Consider the following 17,284-nt stretch of genomic DNA (forward strand, 5'->3'; position numbering starts at 1 on the left):
TTTTTTAAAAATTGAGTTTTCCAAGTAAATCAGATTCAGAATAAGGATGAACTTTTAAATGAAATGCTTTAATTCCTTTGTTGAAATGTTCTCAGAGTAATTTAAATAAAGTTGAGGCGATTTTGTAATCATCTGAAAGTCTTAATACCACATAGCATATCAGTAGGTCAATGGGCAAAACTAAATACCAATCCCCAGTAAAAATGGGACAAGAAAGAGAACTCATGATAGTTTATCACAGGAGCTGGGGCTTAGTACGTGTGAGGTATGGGGTTCTATCCTCAGCACCACATAAAAATAAAGAAATAAAATAAAGGTATTGTGTCCATCTATAACTAAAAAAAATTAAAAATTAAAAAGAGTTCATCACAAACCCTGGGGTGCGTTCTCACCATGAGCAGGGCTCCTGTGAGCACCACGGTTAACATGTATCTTGAGGTTTGGACCAACACAGTGAGACATAAAGCAAATGAAGTATCAGAAAGAAGGTGCAATGATCATAATTTATAAGTGATGATTTACATGTCTAAAAACCCCAAAGAACCAAACAAAACTATTGGAATTACAAAGAATTCAGCCCAGGCCCAGAGTTACCCAAGATGACATTTTTCTTTCTTTTATTTTCCTTTCCTTTCTTTCTTCCTTTCTTCCTCCCTCCTTCCCTGCCCCTCCCCCTTCCTTCCTTCCTCCCTTTCTCTCTTTCTAGTCCGTCCTTCCTTCCTTCCTTTCTCTCTCTCTCCCTCCCTCCCTCTCTCTCTCTCTCTCTCTCTCTCTCTTCCATCCTTCCCTCCTCACTTTCTCCCTCCCTCCCTCCCTCTCTCTTTCTCTCTCTCTTCCTTCCTTCCTTCCCATCCTGGACATCAAACCCAGGACCTTGTGCATGCCAGGCAAGCATCTACCACTGAGCTACACTCCAAGTCTCATCTTCTGTTTTTTAATCAACAGACAGCACTGTATGGTTTCACCATATGCAACATGATATTTCAGGTATAGACACATGGTGGAATGGTTAAATCCAGCTGATTAACAAATGTGTAACCTCCCTTAGTATCATTTTTTTGTGATGAGAGCACATAATGTCCACTCTTCACATTTTCAAGGATACAATATATTACCATTAAATTGTCCTTGTTTGCAGATGTCATAATCTCAAAACCCTAAAGACTCCACCCAAAACCTGCTAGAAGTAATATAAATTTATTTCAATAAAATTTCAGAAATCAAAATCAACATACAAAAGTCAGTTGCAGGGCTGGAGACATAGCTCAGTTGGTAGAGTGCTTGCCTTGCATGCATAAGGCCATGGGTTCAATCCCCAACACCACCAAAAAAAAGTTAACTATGTGAAAAAGAAATCATGAAAACAATCCCATTTATAATAGCTACAAATGAAAAAAAAAACTAGGAATAAGTGAAACCACTGAGCAGAAGGATCTCCACAATGAAATCTATAAAATATTGATTAAAGAAACAGAAGACACAAATAAATGGAATGATAACCCATGTTCATGGATTGAAATAATTAATATTGTTAAAATGACAATACTATCCAAAGAGATCAGAAGAGTCAATAATCCCTATCAAAATACCAATGACATCCTTCATAGAAATAGAAAGAATAATCTTAAAATTTACATGGAATCACAAAAGATCCCACATATTCAAAGCAAGCTTGAGCAAAAAGAACAAAACTGGAGGGGTTGGGGGTACAGTTCAGCAGTAAAGCATTTGCCTACTGTGCACGAGATCCTGGGTTCTATCCCCAGCAAATAAAATAAAATAAAATAAAAATGGAGACATCGCACTATTTGACTTCAGACTTTACTACCAAACTACAGTAACCTAAACTGCATAGCAATGGCATAAAAACAGTCACATAAAACAATAATGGAACAGAATAAAGGTCCCAGAATTAATACAGCATTCACACCAACTGATTTGTGACAAAGGTGACAAGGACATACAGGAAAAGACTGTCTCTTTAATAAACCATGTTGGGGAAACTGAGAGCCACAAGTGAGATCAGGCCATGTCTCTGAACACATGCTGCAAAAATATGGACTGAAAATGGATTAGAGACTGAAGTGTAAGACCTGAAACAATGAAAATACTAGGAGAGAGCGTAGGAGGGGTGTTTCATGATATTGATCCAGGCAATAAGACCTCAGAATCACAGGCAACAAAAGCAAAACCAGACAGACTGTACACAACTAAAACCCTTCTGCACAACAAAAGGAGCCATCAACAGAGGGAGAGAGACATCCTACAGAAGGAGAGAAAGTGTCTGTAAAGCATGCATCTGACAAGTGGCCCATACCCAAAACGTACAAGTAATTCAGATGGCTGTATAGCAAAAACCAAATAACCCAGAGGAAAAGTGGGAAAAAGACCTGAATAGGCATTTCTCAAAAGAAGAGATATAAGTGACTAACAGACAGATTAGTCTACCTATGGTCAGCATCATAATCATCAGGGAAACGAAACTTAGGATCACAATGAGACATCACCTCACCCCAATTAGAATGGCTATTACCAAGAGACAAAGACAGCCAGTGTCAGTGGGAATGTAGAGAAAGGGAAACTTCACGCGCCCTTGTGTAGATACACTGTCAAATGCAAACTGCACAGCCATGTGGAAAACAGCATGGGATTCTCAAAAAAATTAAAACTAGAACTTCCATATGATAACCATCTTGATAAATGTAAGCATCATATATAAAAGGAAAAATCTGATAGATGAGTGAAGGCTTTCATGTTTTCTTGAAGAGAAAAAAGGAATATTTAAGCCAGGGTAGTGGTGCACTCCTGTTAATTCCAGTGGCTCTGGAGGCGGAGACAGAAGGATCACAAGTTCAAAGCCAGCCTCAGCAATGCTGAGGTGCTAAGCAACTCAGTGAGACCCTTTCTCTAATTAAAATACAAAATAGGGTTGTGGGTGTGGCTGGCTCAGTGGCAGAGTGCCCCTGAGTTCAAAAAAATGGTACCAAAAAAAAAAAAAAAAGGAATATTTAAGATGTCAATTTTTCACCAAGGAAACATATGAAATTTTAACTTAATAAACTTTATTTTTCACAGCAAATTGTATGTTCATGATAATAAATAGTTTCCCCAAAACATAAAACTCATCAGAATTTTTTGATAAAAATTTTTATTAAGCTCATCTACAAGAAAGATTAGTTTAAACATTTTGAAAATATAGGTAATAAAGACAGCCTACTTCTTAAATGCCATAAAGCATTATAATAATAAAAGGAATGTGATGTTGGTAGAGAATGGCCATCTCAGAAATGAATTCTTATTAGAAGAAGCATCACAGATACAAAAAAATAAAGTTTATAAACCAGACAAAAATGTCACAAGACCAATATTTCTTTTTAGTATAGAAGAAAAAAATCCTCGAGAAAATACTAGTAAACTGAACCCAGAGATAAAGGATTGTACAACATGACCGAATAGAATTTATCCCAAGAATGCAGGAATGGTCTAACCTGCAAGATCAGTTAATATAAAATCATTTGAATGGAATAAATGTCAAAAAAACACCCAATGGACTCGATGACACATGGACTCCTGTAGCGTTGGACAAAATTCAATACCCTTTCATGGTAAAACACGCAACAAACCAGGTGCGAAAGAAAACTTTCTCAACTTGATAAGGGGCATGTATCAAGTTCACAGAAACATCCAACTTAGTTGTTCAGGAGTGGGAGATGAGGACGTCCACTCTCAACAGCACCACTCCACATAGTAGGGGAGCTTCTAGCCAGGGCTAGCCAAAGGGAAAGGAAGAACTGAACTATCTCTCTTCACAGAAAACCTGAAATCATGGATTTTTTTTAAAAAAGAATACCCAAAGGAGATCTGACCGATGAACACTTAAAAACTCGCTCAACATGGTTAGCCGTCAGGGAAAAGCAAAGCCAAACCACAGTGAGACACCATTTATACCACCAAGGTGAGCATACCGAAGACAGGCGATAACAGGCTTCGGTGAGAATGTGAACCTGGAACCCTGAGATATTACACTCTGGAGAACAGTCTGGAAGTTCCTCAAAAGATTAAACAAAGTTACCAGACGACCCGGGGATTTTATTCCTAAGCATATTCCCAAGAGAAATAAAACATATATTCAGACAAAAAGTTGTACACAGATATTTACAGCAGCATGAGTTCGTAACTGGAAAAAAAAATTAGTGGAAATACCCCTAATGTCTGTCCAATGATGAATGGCAAGTGGGATGGATGCCCATTGTATGGGCATAAAAGTAAGCCATAAAAAGTGAGTATTGCTGTGCTCCAAACCCACGAATGAACCTTGACAACATTTTGCTTAGTGAAAGAAGCCATTCACTAAGGACCACACATGGCGATTGCATTTTGAGACACAGGAAGCTCCATAAAGCCAAAGAGTAGATTCTTATGTGCGGGACCCTTAGAGGTTGTGAAAAAAATGGGAAGTTAGTGACTACTAATAGGAACAGGATTCCTTTCGGGAAGATAAGAGAATGTTCCCAAGTTGATTTGGTGACGGAGTCATGTCTTTGTGAATGTACTAAAAACCCTTGAATTGTACATTCAAAATGGATGGGACTGTATGAGATACAAATTACACCTCAATGAAGTTGTTATTGCCATTAGAAGGATGCCAAAAAAGTTTGGAACATTGATTAACAGTAGGGGAATCTACTTGTTTAGATTCTCAAAATAAATTCCCCAGGTAAGCTCCAAAGGAATCAAAGCACTACATATTTTCTTCAAGCATCAGGACATTTTGAGAAAGAATTCATGGTTCCCATGCCTTGTGGTGGGACGCTAGGGAACATGGTGTGTGTGGACAGGCAGGGCTGGTCATCTGACCTTGGCCCCCATGGTTCATGAGTCATGCATGCTGCTTTCTCTTGGGCCTCCTGTTCTTTGGCTAAGTGGCCAGATCCCAAATTCTAGGGTCAATTAAGAGCATGCAGAAGGGCTTCTGCCTGACCCAGGGGAGACTTTCGATCCTTCTAGAAGAAGTGGACCATCCCTCTCCCCTGTGGTGGAGCACTTGATCAACACTTGGGGCAATTATCCTGGGGTTGAGCCTCTAGTTAGGCATAGAGGGGGCTCATGTGTCTACACACCCTGAGTAGACAGCCGGCCAATGTGGGCCAGCTGGGCAGACCTGAATCTATGCTAATCTCAGGCAGAGGGCCACGGAGCCACAAAGCCACATCCCACATGGTCAAGGCCTGGAAAGTTCCCTGGTAGAAAGCACCGGGCTCTTCTTTTGGCCCCCAATACAACCCTCAACAGAGTCAAACGGGCACCCATGTCTCCCCTCCTGCAACCCGGCTTTCTGGGTCAGCCCAAAGATGAACCCCTGGTGAAATGCCCAGCCAGGTGATTGAATGAGACACTTGCTTCCTGGAAACACTGTCTACAGACCAGGAAACATGGGGGAGCAGCATCCTTTACCCAAAATGGCAGCACTCGATTCCAGCTGTGTTGATCCACGGCTGCTTCTCTCTGGTTCTGATTAGCTAGCTCGGCCTGGTCTCTGTTGAGGCTGCTTTTAGGTTGGATTCGAGAAATCTTTTCCATGGAGGGTAAAAGTCTTTTCCAGACTTGTAGCTCTCTGGAGTGGGGGCCGAGTTCCCCCCATGTGATGCTACCCACTTACCGGGTTCACACCCAGATACAGTGAAGGGGGTGGTGGCTTTTCTAGTTTAGCCCTTCGCATGGTTAAATAATTTTTAAAAATTCAGTAGAACACAGAAAGCGCGCCTATTAAGTGGACAGATTGCTGAATGTTCACAAACTGAACACGCTTTGTAACCAGAACCAGATTCCGAAGGAGAGCGTGGCTGTTGCTCCAGAACTCCCTGGATCCCCCTCGCTGTCCTCCCTGCCCGCGGGGAACTCGCAGCTGACAGCCTCTCCTCCTTTTGCCTGGCTGGTGGTTTGTGTGATGGGGTCGTTCGAATGCTCTCTTTGGTGTCTGGCTCCTTTCTGTGACATTACACTTGGAGATTCGTCCATGTTGTCTCAAGTCGTTCTAACTGATCCTTGTCCTCCACAGCAGGGGCTCTCACCTGGGCCAGAGGCAGAGTCCCCTGGAGAACTGACGGAGGGGTCGATTCAGGGAAGAATGTGTACTTTAAAAAATCCGCAGTAGCGGGGCTGCACCTGGAGAATCCCCTTTCTCTGGAGAAGGAGCCTGACCCTGCACTGTTGCCGCTTCTGGACTTCTTCAAGGGGCAGTAGGTACTGGAGGGATGGTGTGGAGACCCTGGTGTCCCCAGGGCCAGGTGCAGGACCAGCTCAGAGTCCTGAGGGGACATGGCTTCTGGAGTTAGCCAGAAGAGAGGGTTTAATTCTCTCTGGTCCTGAGCCTGCAGGACCCTGTGCCTTGGGTCCTCCTGGCTCAAGCCCTGGACACCCAGCAGGGCCTTCTGGCCCCTTGGGCATAGGCACTGTCCTTGGGCCTATGGTGGAGATTTCTGGAACATAATGGGTCAGAACATGGGAAAAAGGGCCCCAGTGTCACACTGCCTACAGCATCGGTGACTCCCTCCCTCCCCACCAACATGTCACCAACATGGAGAAGGTGGACACACCCTGAGCTGCAGAGTGTGCTTCCCACTCTCCCAGAGGGCTCGGGCTGTTTGGTTTCTGGTGCTTTCCTGACCTCCTTTGTTCCTTACAACACCCCTGGGACAGGGAGACCAGCTGGCGATTGTTTGTCCCCCATTAAGAAGTCTGAAGTTCGGGGACACTCAGGAACTTGCCTGAGACCACACAGCTCCTCAGTGGATGAGGTGGGATTCCAACCTGGGGCTGCCAGGTCCCTGAGGAAAGATGGCCACACAGCTGTCCTCAGCAAAGAGCAGAGATCAAGGGCAGGGAGCCCAGTAGGGGCTGCCAGGGGCCCGGACAAGACTAGCCGGAGCCGCTCAAGGAAGGAGTGCCAGCTGCCAACTGCCCCCTGCTCAGCCAGCCCCTCCCTCAACCCGCGTGCGAACTGCCAGTGGGGTGCCTGGGCTGGTGAGGGGCTCAAGCAGCCCCAGCGTGGCTGTGCATGGCCTGTCCCTCGCTTCTGGTGCAGGAGGGCAGGCGGGGCGGTGGACTCCTCCAGCTCACCCTGGGGCAGCGCCGTAGCTGTGGGGTGGGCCGGGCTACAGCTGAATGGACCCTGAGAGGAGATGTGCCCCCCGCATGTCTGGGACGGGACCGGTCTCCTTGGAGTTCAGCCTGGGTCCTCAGTGGGTGTTCCCTGTCCCCCACGTTGAGCACAGCTGGGTCCCACAGTGAGACCCATGTGGCCCTTCCCCAGCAGAGCAGGCAGAAGAGAATGTCCTAACATCCCCATCAGCCCAAACACGAGTGTGCACCTCTGTCCCCTCTGCCACCTGCCTGTGCAGTACACGCCCGAGAGCCTGGTGCCGGGCCTCGCACAGACGAGCCACAGACAGTCCTCCCAGGTGCTCCTCTCCCTTTGGGGACTGGACGAAATGTTCTAGTTGTTTCAATTGCTTGTTTTGTTTTGTTTTTGTGAATAAAGACTGGAAGGCGGTAAAATATATTAGTTCAGTATAAAGAGCAGGTGTGGAGTTTGAGAATCTAAACTGAAGTCAGATCCCCCCACCCCACGCCCAGCTCTATCCCAGGAGCAAAATCTAGGCCTTGTCTCAGGGGCCTGGCTGGTGGAGCTGCTGAGAGCCTTCCCCTTGGGGCATGGGGCACGTTGGTGACAGCAGCCGCTCAGAGGGGAGGACAGGGGGAGGGGACACAGCAACCTACATTCTTAAAGCCTTCGCCTGCCAGCGCAGTGACTGCTGTCCTCTTGCCTGCCTCAGACTGGGTGTGAGCCACAGGAGGGAGTAGGTGTGGGACAAGGACCACTCCTAGGCTGAGCGGCCTCAGGCCACCGCCCTTGGCAAGCTCCCTGCTGCCTGTGGGCAAGGTCAGCTTGTTCCAGAGGAAGGAGGGCCAGGCCCGCCAGGTGCCGAGTCTCAGGGAGAACAGACTCCGTGAAAGTGGGCAAGGTCATTTCCACAGCCGAATAGGGATGTTGCTGTGCCGGGGCTGCCTGCCCCACACTGGGTCTTTGTTGGTTCTGGTACGGGGGCTGTTTGCAGATTGCAGTGGCTGTGAACTCCCCAGCCCACATTCAAGGGGGTTTATAAAAAGCCTGATAAAAGTGACAGGGCCAATATTGGTGCCTCAGTCTCACCTAAGCCTGGAGAGGGGGCAGCCTGGATGCCACTGCCCAGACCCCAGGTGCTGACTGACCAAGTGGAGTGGACCTTTGGCCTCAGAGGTGGGGCTGAGCCCATCAGATTCCCTCTTTCAGAAGTGAAGATCAGGATGATCTTGAGGGCCCCCGTGTGGGGCAGACCCCTTCCTGGGGCTCTGCAGAACAGCCAGGAGGCAGTTTCTACCGGTTCTCCTCATCCCTTCCTCTGCAGAGCCTTCTCCCCTGCGCAGTGCTGGATGCATTCAAAGTGCCTTCACGTCGGGTCCCAGAGTCTCCCCAGAGGCCTGAGGGAGGAGGGGACTGCTCAGGCCCCAGTCAGGTCAGGAAAGCTGAGGTTATGCCCCGTGTTGTGGGCAGCGGAATCAAGGCCATGGAGGGGCCTGGGCCTCGGTGGTGGGCAGAGGAGAGGAGAGACAGACACCACGGAGGGAAACCGGGGCAGAAAGGCCAGAATTTCTGCTTTGATTTCATTTTTAAAGAAGCAGACTATCATGACAGGTTGTTGAAGGGCCGTGGTTTCTCTCAACTATCTCTCATCTAAAGAAGCGACAAGATTTGAGCAAACTCTAGATGGTCCCCGTCCTCCTTTCAGCAGCACAGGAGTTGAACCTGTGGCTGTGAGGTGACTTTAAGAGGTACATCAGTCAGATGATCAAAAATGTAACAGTTACATATTTTCTAAAAAAAAAAGAATCCAATTTGCACATCACACCTGTGCCTTCACAGACACCCATCCTCAGGATGAAAATAAAGTAAGGAATTTCATTTAAAGCCAATCTGTGCAAAGTCTTAACGGTACAGGTGGTAGATGGGTGTGTCGAAAATTGTAAACATGGAAAGTAAATGATTGACATTGGGAATGTGAAAATAAAAGGAAAACTACAACGAAAGCAACTCGGAAAGCGTTTTCCAAAGTGGAGGCAGGAGCCTGCAGGGGGCAACTCCGCACGGTCCCAGCCATTGCTGCCTGAATGTGAACTTTGGTCACCTCCACCCTTTGATCCAGGCCTCTGAAACCACCTAAACCAGACAAATGCACCATGCCCAGAGGCTGAGGATGCACACACCCAGAGGTTACAGGACTCTTGCTTTATGGACAACTTCTGAGTTTGAGTGACAGGAATCAGTGGATTGAGCCAAACTAGATGAGCCAACACTGCCACCAGCTCCCCCTGTCCTGAGCCAGGGCCTCTTCCCGCTGCCTGCCTACATGGTTAGCTCTGAGCAGCAGCAGAGCAGCAGCAGCAGTAGCAGCAGCGGCAGCAGCAGCAGCAGCAGTAGCAGCAGCGGCAGCAGCAGCGGCGGCAGCAGCAGCGGTGGCCAGGAACTTGACAGAAGTGCAGATTCTGGGTCCTCCCTGGGAGCCCTGCAGTGGGGCTCAGACCAGCTGTGACAAAGAGGAGGTGCCTTCTAATGACCCCCTGTGGCCTCCACCTTCTTAGACTGGCCTCGGTGAGGCAGACCCTCTGTGGAGAATGTGTGCAGAGAGTGGGTCTGTGCATTTTCAGGGCAGGGGCACAGCCTTTCTCAAGCCCCAGTTCTCCTAGGATGCGCCATTCTGCGTATCTGACACAAGTTGCCTGCATCCCTGAGCCTATGTGCTTTAGTCACAAATGGCCCACACCCTCCTGGGAGGTTGGCAGGACATGCCTGCTGCACACCAGTGGCTCTGGCAGGTGTTGGGGCCTCCCTGCACTAAGGAGATTCCTGGGAATCTCCCCGGGATGCCTCACCTCAAGGTCACTGCTCCTCAAACAGCAGAGCACTGGGTGCTTTCTCCCTGTGGGATCCAGGATCCGTCCTGGCCTGCATCTGAGCCACCCGCATCCTCTCTCCCTCTCTCTCCACCTGTCTCCTGAAGGTTCTGGTGATGGCTTCCAGCCTTGGTTGAACCTGGGGTTCATGCTGCAGAGCCACCTGTAGCCAGCCTGTCCCTCCTCTCCCCCGCTCCCCCTCAGTAGTGTCCTCTAGGGCTCCCTGAAGCCTCCCTCCCTCCCTGCCCTGCCCACCCCCACTGAAGCCTACCCACACGCTGCTCCTCCACTGGCTCCTTCCCCTTCCAGCAAGTATTTACTGGGCACCCCTTTCCCAGGCCAGGCCCTGGGCAGACGAAGATGCAAAGGCTCAGCCTAGTGGGGGAACTGGAAGGCAGGCCAGATGGTCATAACACGACCAGCAAGTGCCAAGCAGAGGTGGCAGCAGGCCACCCAGAAGCCCCCAGCCTGAGCCCTGGCTGTGGGGATCTCTGGTGACCTTGAAGGTCACACACGATAGGTGCTCAAGTCACATTGGCCAAATGCCAGAGGTTATGCCCTAGGCCTGGGACAGTTGCTCCCACTTGGCCACCACCGTGACCCCTAATAGACCAAGACCTAACGTATCCTGGCATTTCTGGCCTCCTGGCCTGGGCGAGCGCAGATGGATGTCTCAGTTGATTTACAGTCACTGTGCGAGGCAGGCCAGCAGGTCACCTTGATTTCAACAGCATGTGCCTTTTGCTCTCTGTAGCGGTCATGTCGTGCCTGCTCTGGGATCTCCAGCCCTGCTGACCTTGTCTCAAATGTCCCTGAGAAGGCTGGAGATGTCGGGGAGGAAACCTGCCCAGCTGCACCTGCAGTCCTCTTGCTCCTTCCCCTCCTCCCAGCCACCCCCTGCCTGTCTTCCCAAAGACCCCTCCGGTGCTGACCCCACCTGCCCCTTCTCCCTGACACTTGCACACCTGCACGTCCCCTCTGGTCATCCTGCACCCTCTTGGGAGCCTGCAGCCTCCAGCTGGGCCACCACCCACCTCACAGCAAAGCTTCTCCATCTTGACTCAGGGCCACTCTGGGCAGGAACATGCCCTCCAGGACCCAGGGCTGTGCAGCCTTTCAGAGACCAGGACCCCCTTCCCCTTCTAGTGTGTGGGAGGTGCTCATCAGGACCACGAGGCAGAAAGAGGGGGTAATTGCTGGAAATACCCAAATCTAGTTTTTAAAATAAAGCACCACTGTGTCATATCGTGCTCCTGCTTATGACTTTTAAATGCTCAGAATGGAACCCAAATGCCTCCTCAGGCCTCTCCTCCCCGACCAGCTGTGCCATCTCCTGGACTGGATTTTGCCTTGGCTTCCCTTGCCCAGTTCTGCCTCTTTCTTGAGGGCTGCATGGACATTTGGGTGGGCAGAGACCTTCCCAGGAGCCTGGAGTTGCTTGTTAAGGAAGTCTTACTGAGCACCTACTGCGTGCTGGGTGCTGAGATGTCAGATCCCACCTGACTGTGCTCAGAGTACTGCTAACAGCAGCCTCCTGCCCCAGAGCCTGGACCCCATCTGTGCCCCTGGCTCTGCCTCACCCACCCCCACCACCTGTCCCAGCATGGGGCCCCTACTGCTGTGCCCTTAGCATGGCGTTCTTCCACCTGTCACTTTCTTCAAGCCTTTGCCCTCCCCCTGTTCATACAAGCTGATGAGGCTCCAGGCAGATGGAGGCCTGTGAGGTCTTCACAGACTCAGACCTGCACCAGGCCAGAGAATTCCCAAGACGGCTCCCCACAACAGGGCAACTGACCCAGGGGTCAGGGTACTCAGACACTGCGCCATGGATGCAGGCTTGGGCAGTTTGCGACAGGTGACGCCCTTTTCTATCCATGACCCCCTTGCCTCTCAGGGATCCAGAAAAGGCTTCGCCATTCTCTGCCAGCCCACCTGCTCACGGTCGCACAGATACAGCGTGGCGGCTTTTTTCCTGGGTTACCAAGCATCTATCTGCATGTAGACCTCCAAGCCCCTTCCGCCTGCTGGCAGAGGAGGTGCACGCATCTCCTGCTCCTTGCCATGACAGACATTGCTAATCAATGGAGGCATTCCTTCCCGTAAGCCTCGAATGGGCCTTGTTGCCCTCAAAAACCCTCTGGGCAGCCTTTAGTGTGGACCAGAGCCCACTCAAGGCTGGATCCTATTCTCCAATCTGGGAAACTAACCAGTAAGCTAGTTGGTTTGGGGGTTGCCAGAGTCGCACACTCAACTTCCCCACCCTTCCCCCAAACTGACTCCCACACCCCCGTGCACGAGGCTGGTGGGACGCTGACCATCCCATGGGAACAGGAAGGGCTGGAGCTGGCAGAGAGCTCCTCATGTGTCCCCACATGAGGAGTGAGGGAGCAGTGCCCCCAAGGCACTCGGCCTCTGTCCAGGTTCTCAGCTGGGAGATAAGTGTCTCCTGACCCTCAGGATCACTCCCTCCCTGTTACAACACTCACATGCTCACATCACACTCCTGCAGAAGACTAAACCCTGGAGGAGCCACGGAGCAAGCCTCAGGACCTGGAGAGCCTGGAACTGGGTGAGAAAGCAGAGACAGGTCAAGGGAACAAGATGCATGCATTAGTGCGCGGGACACCCAGCAAGGGAGAAGGACATTCACAAAGACCTGACCCTAAACTGTGCTCCCATTAACAGATTCTGGTTAACCTCCCATGCCACTTCTTTTTGGCAATTTCTGAGCTATTCCTCCAATGAACACAGAGCAGCTACAATGATGCTTTCCCAAAAGCAGCCTGGGTGGGTCTGTTTCTCTGTGAGCCTCAACATGGTTTCATTTTGACCCTGAGCTAGAAACTCCGTTCCTTACCCTCAACTTGGAACCCAAGATAGCCAATTGTAAGGGACATGGCTTTTGACTTGGAACCAGCTCCAAAGAGATTAGAAACCCACAGAAAACTACAGGCACTGCTGATGAAGACTCGTTTCTGTGCCAGATGTCCTTTTAAATCCAACAAGGAACCTGAGAGTCATTTTAAGGTTCAAAGCTAACTTCCTAAAAAGGAACTCGGCAGAAAGAAGGCTTCCCTCCAGCCCCCAAGAATCTACCCGGAATGTTTTTATCACTCAGACGAGAGCAAAACATGTCTTTATAGCTGTTCGCACTTTCCCAGTGGGCTTGAAACCAGAGAGCGCCATGAAAAAATAGAGCCCACGTTCCAAAAGCTGGAAATTTTTTGCCCATGGTGGGATTGCACGGGAACCTATTTGGGTGCAAGAATGCTGATTGGATTAGCTCTGAGTAGAAACGTGGGCTTTTCTACTTTGGGATGACAGTAACCAGGAGGAAGCAGCTGGGGATTGAAAGGAAGGTGGGAACTTGGGAGAGAGGAAGGGCATTTATGCCCTTTGAGCCCTTCTGGACCTCCCCTCCCTGGGCCCAGAGCCCCGCAGCATGGACCTACTTGCTGACTAGATGAAGGGAGTGCTTTCTAGCACTCCTGGTCGTGGTGGACTGAATTACGCACACGGCAGGCTGGATTAACACGTGCACAGAATTGAGCAATGCTCCCCGAGACACGCACTGGGAATGGCTCTGCCACTTCAGGATGGGACCTGGGATCAAGGCCCTTGGGCCATGTTCACCTTCCTTTCTTAGCCCCCGGGCCCTGACCCTTTTAATAAGGGCACTGTCCAAATTGCTCATCCTTCCAGCATACCTAGGTATTAAAGTTTGTCTTTAATAGAAAACTCATCAATAATAAATTAGTGCCCCTGTTTCGAAGTTCATTGGGATGAATATCCCCCACGCTGACCCCACACATCCCCATGGGGGTGGGGAGGGGGGGCTTGGAAAAGCGACACTCAGGATCAGCTCAACCGAAACCCCTCTCAGCCCCACGACCCAATAACTGCCCTTGGTGTCAGGGCGTGACCTGTGCTCCCCGCTAGGCACAGCCCTACCTTATCCCCTCTCCTGTCAGGACCACTGTCATCTCACCAATCCTTAGAGACAGGCGCTCAGCCATCGGTGGATGAAGCAATCAAGTGAGGCAGTGCTGGGGGTGACTTTGGAGTGTCAGGGCCCGTCCTTACCCAGGGAGGGAGGCTAGAGGAGGCCGCCAGGGGTGGCGTGTTTGACTTAGGGCTGGCAACCTCGCTGGCTTCTTGGGATAGACCCTGGCCTCTGTGACTCTTGGAGCCAGTAGGGATGGGTGGCTAGATTTGGCCCCCTTGGGGTCTCTGGGTGGCCACGCAAAGTCTGGGCTGGCTTGCTCGGTGGCATGGGCTTTCTGGACGGAGGCGAAATGGAGCTGGCAAGCGCCTGTCCTCCTCGGGCTGCGCTGCCACTTCTGCTTCAGTGGTGTGGCCTGTGGCCTTCTGCAGAGACCCCCGGGCGGATTCCAAGACAATCTGGGGTCAGGAAGGGGTGGAGTGGGGAGTAGGGTTGAGAAAGATGGTCACTGTCCACCTTCACGGACCAGAAAGCTCAAGACTCCCCAGGGACACTGCCAAGTGGCCCCTGAGGCAGCCCAAGGCGTGGGCAGGGGGAAGGAGGGAAAATTAAGTGGGAAAACCGGCAGACAGAGGGGCGGGGAGGACAAAGAAACAGGACAAAGGACACAGTGGGAGCACGCCCACCAGCAGTCCCACTGCTTCAAGACCCTCATTTCTCCAAAGGCAAAGCCATGTCCGTGACCAGCAGAAGCCGCAGAACAGTCCAAAGTGTGTGAGTCGCCAGTCCCCGCTCTACGCAGCCAGTGGCCCTGGGAACAGCCCCATTATCGACCAAGATGGAAATAAGAACCTTTCACCTCCCATCCTAGGAAACTACGTCCCCAGCTGCATCACGCCATACTCCGGCTTTGATTCTGAGGGGTGGGGTCTTTGGTCCTACTGAAATGGCCCTGGAGCAGTGGGCTGTCACTTCAGATGACTTCTGCTCCCAAATACACGTCTTACCCTGAGATTGGAGCACACAGGAATCGCAGCACTTCACAGTTGACATATACATTTATTACCAGGGCAGGAAGCAGGGCATGCAACCTGTGCAGTGCTGGGCCCCGTCCTCAGTCCCCTGGTGGGCTTGGCACTGCGCTGCTGTCATCGTGGAAGCCTTGTCTTTTTAGCCAGGGGCCCTGCAGGCTCACCAGGCTCGGGGCCCTGCAAGTGAGCAGCCACTCCTGTTTATTGTCCCATGTGCCCCCGCAACCAGATGGGAGAGGAGCTGGAAGGAATTGCTGCTCCAAGTCACAGATGGTGAGACTGAGACCCTGGAGGGGTGAGGCACCGGCAGGATGGGCTTTCTCAAGCCCAGCTTGAGAGCCAGGGCTTCCTCAGTGAATGGGTATGTGGCGCTCCACGCTCCTGCCCGTCCCCGCAGGGACTTCTATTTAATTTCTACTTTCATCTCATTTCGTTAAAAAAAATCAAAGCCATTTGCTCACCTGCCAGTGAGGAGCCCCTGGAGGCTGGGCCGCCAACAGCTCTTCCTCTCCTGTGCACTGTCCTGCCCGGGAGCCGCAGAGCAGACCTGTGTGCCCAGGTAAATCCACAGGCTCTCAGCTCAGTCCCAGAGGGCCACGGGCAAATGCTCCGTCCTCCCTGGGAAAAGCCTCCCGGGAAGCCCTCCTGACCTTCAGACCCGCCTCGGCCCACGGCTGGCCCCGTGCCGTGACAGTCACTTCCTGTATTTACCTTGCAGGGCGCCAAGGGCCCAGCCAGGGTGGTGGCCGCACACCTGACCCAGAAGCCATGCAGGAGGGAAGGTGCCACCGGAGGTGAAGGCTGGGAATAGCTGGAAGGGCCCCTTGGTGCAAGGTAATACTGATCGTCCCACCAAAAAGGGCCGAGGGCACGCCGGCTCCCTGCCCTGGCGTGGACCAGGCACTTGAATCTGAGATACAGGAAGACTTTGGATCCTCTCTGACATTCTGTTCTCTTTCTTGATTGGCCTCAGCCTGACCACTTCCAGGCAGGAGAACTGCTGCTTTTCAAGGAATTCTGCCCAATCATAGTCATTATTACTGATCCCCTGCTGACAGTTTCCTTCTGTTCAATGCTCACTGCATGACAGGCTCTGGGTCAAGTGCGCAGTGTAATCTCTGTGTAATCCTTGTGTTGTCACAGTGAGCAGAGAATTATGCCCATTTTATTTTTATTTTTTAATTTTTTTTTAAAGAGAGAAAGAGAGAGAGAGAGAGAGAGAGAGAGAGAGAGGGAATTTTAATGTTTATTTTTTAGTTTTCGGCAGACACAACATCTTTGTATGTGGTGCTGAGGATCGAAACCGGGCCGCACGCATGCAAGGTGAGCGTGCCACCGCTTGAGCCACATCCCCAGCCCGAATGATGCCCATTTTAAAGAAGCACAGGCTCAGAGAAGTTAATCATTTTGCCCAAAATCACACAGCTAGTATGTTGGGTGTCCAGGATTCAAACTGAGGACCTTTGGTACCAAAACCTGGGCTCTTAACCAACACCAACATTTGCCAAGTTTAATTGCTACAATGCCCATCTTTATACAAACCTCAAATGAGCCATTGTTTTAGGTATTTATTGCTGGTAATAAATTAACCCAAAGGGTAGCGGCATGAAATCACACATACTTGTAATCTGGTTTCTGTGAGTCAGGAATCTGGGCACAGATTCTCTGCTCAGGATTTCTCACAGTCTGCAGTCAAAGGGGATGGTGGGGCTGAGGTCTCATCTCCAGGCCCCCCTGGGAAGGATTCACTTCGAAGCCCCTGGGGCTTATTAGCAGGATTGAGTTCCCTGAGGGCTTCAGCTTCCCCTGGCTGTTGGCTGGAGGCCTTGCCTGGTGTTTGGTCACATGGGCCTCTCGACAATGGCAGCTGGCTTCTTGAATGTGCAGAGTCCAGAAAGATGACAGTCACAGTCTCTTGTGATCCGCTCACAGAAGTGATAATCCATCACCATGGCTGCATTCTGCTTGTTAGGAGGAATTCACCAGGCACAGCCCACGTTCACAGGTAGAGCTCACACGATGGCATGAGACCAGGAGGTGGGTCCCTGAGGCCATCTTGGAAAGCTGTCTACCACAGTCATCTGATCGGCACAAAGTGATGGTTTCAGTTTTGTCTCTGCAAGCCAGATCTAGGTAGTTTCTCATCCATCCATCCAACTATCCATAAGTCCATCCCTTCATTTCATTCATCTCAGGGTCTGTCCATCTGTCAGTCCATCCATCCATCCATCTCTTCATTTCATCCATCCATGGGTCCATCTGTCCATCCATCTATCCATCCATCCATCCATCCATCCATCCCTTCCTTTCATTCATCCTT

At 50.5% G+C, this 17,284-nt stretch overlaps 1 protein-coding gene across 3 annotated transcripts in view; it reads right to left on the reverse strand.

Annotated features, from left to right (window-relative positions):
• Positions 1 to 15,872, reverse strand: part of Ngef (neuronal guanine nucleotide exchange factor) — an 89,796-nt gene extending 73,924 nt beyond the window's left edge. Inside the window, exons 1-2 of one of the 3 annotated variants that reach the window (XM_078018247.1) lie at positions 15,676 to 15,872; positions 15,426 to 15,511 (exon numbers count right to left, since the gene is read on the reverse strand). In XM_078018247.1, the coding sequence (XP_077874373.1) occupies positions 15,426 to 15,511; positions 15,676 to 15,734 (145 nt within the window). In that variant the 5' untranslated portion in view covers positions 15,735 to 15,872. Of the gene's footprint in view, positions 1 to 15,425; positions 15,566 to 15,675 lie in introns of those variants that run through there. The other 2 variants (XM_078018246.1, XM_078018245.1) reach the window with 2 other exon arrangements.
• Between the last annotated feature and the right edge of the window lie 1,412 nt (positions 15,873 to 17,284).

This window comes from Ictidomys tridecemlineatus, chromosome 7 (genome assembly GCF_052094955.1).
Source record: "Ictidomys tridecemlineatus isolate mIctTri1 chromosome 7, mIctTri1.hap1, whole genome shotgun sequence".
In the NCBI taxonomy this organism is placed as follows: Eukaryota; Metazoa; Chordata; class Mammalia; order Rodentia; family Sciuridae; genus Ictidomys; species Ictidomys tridecemlineatus.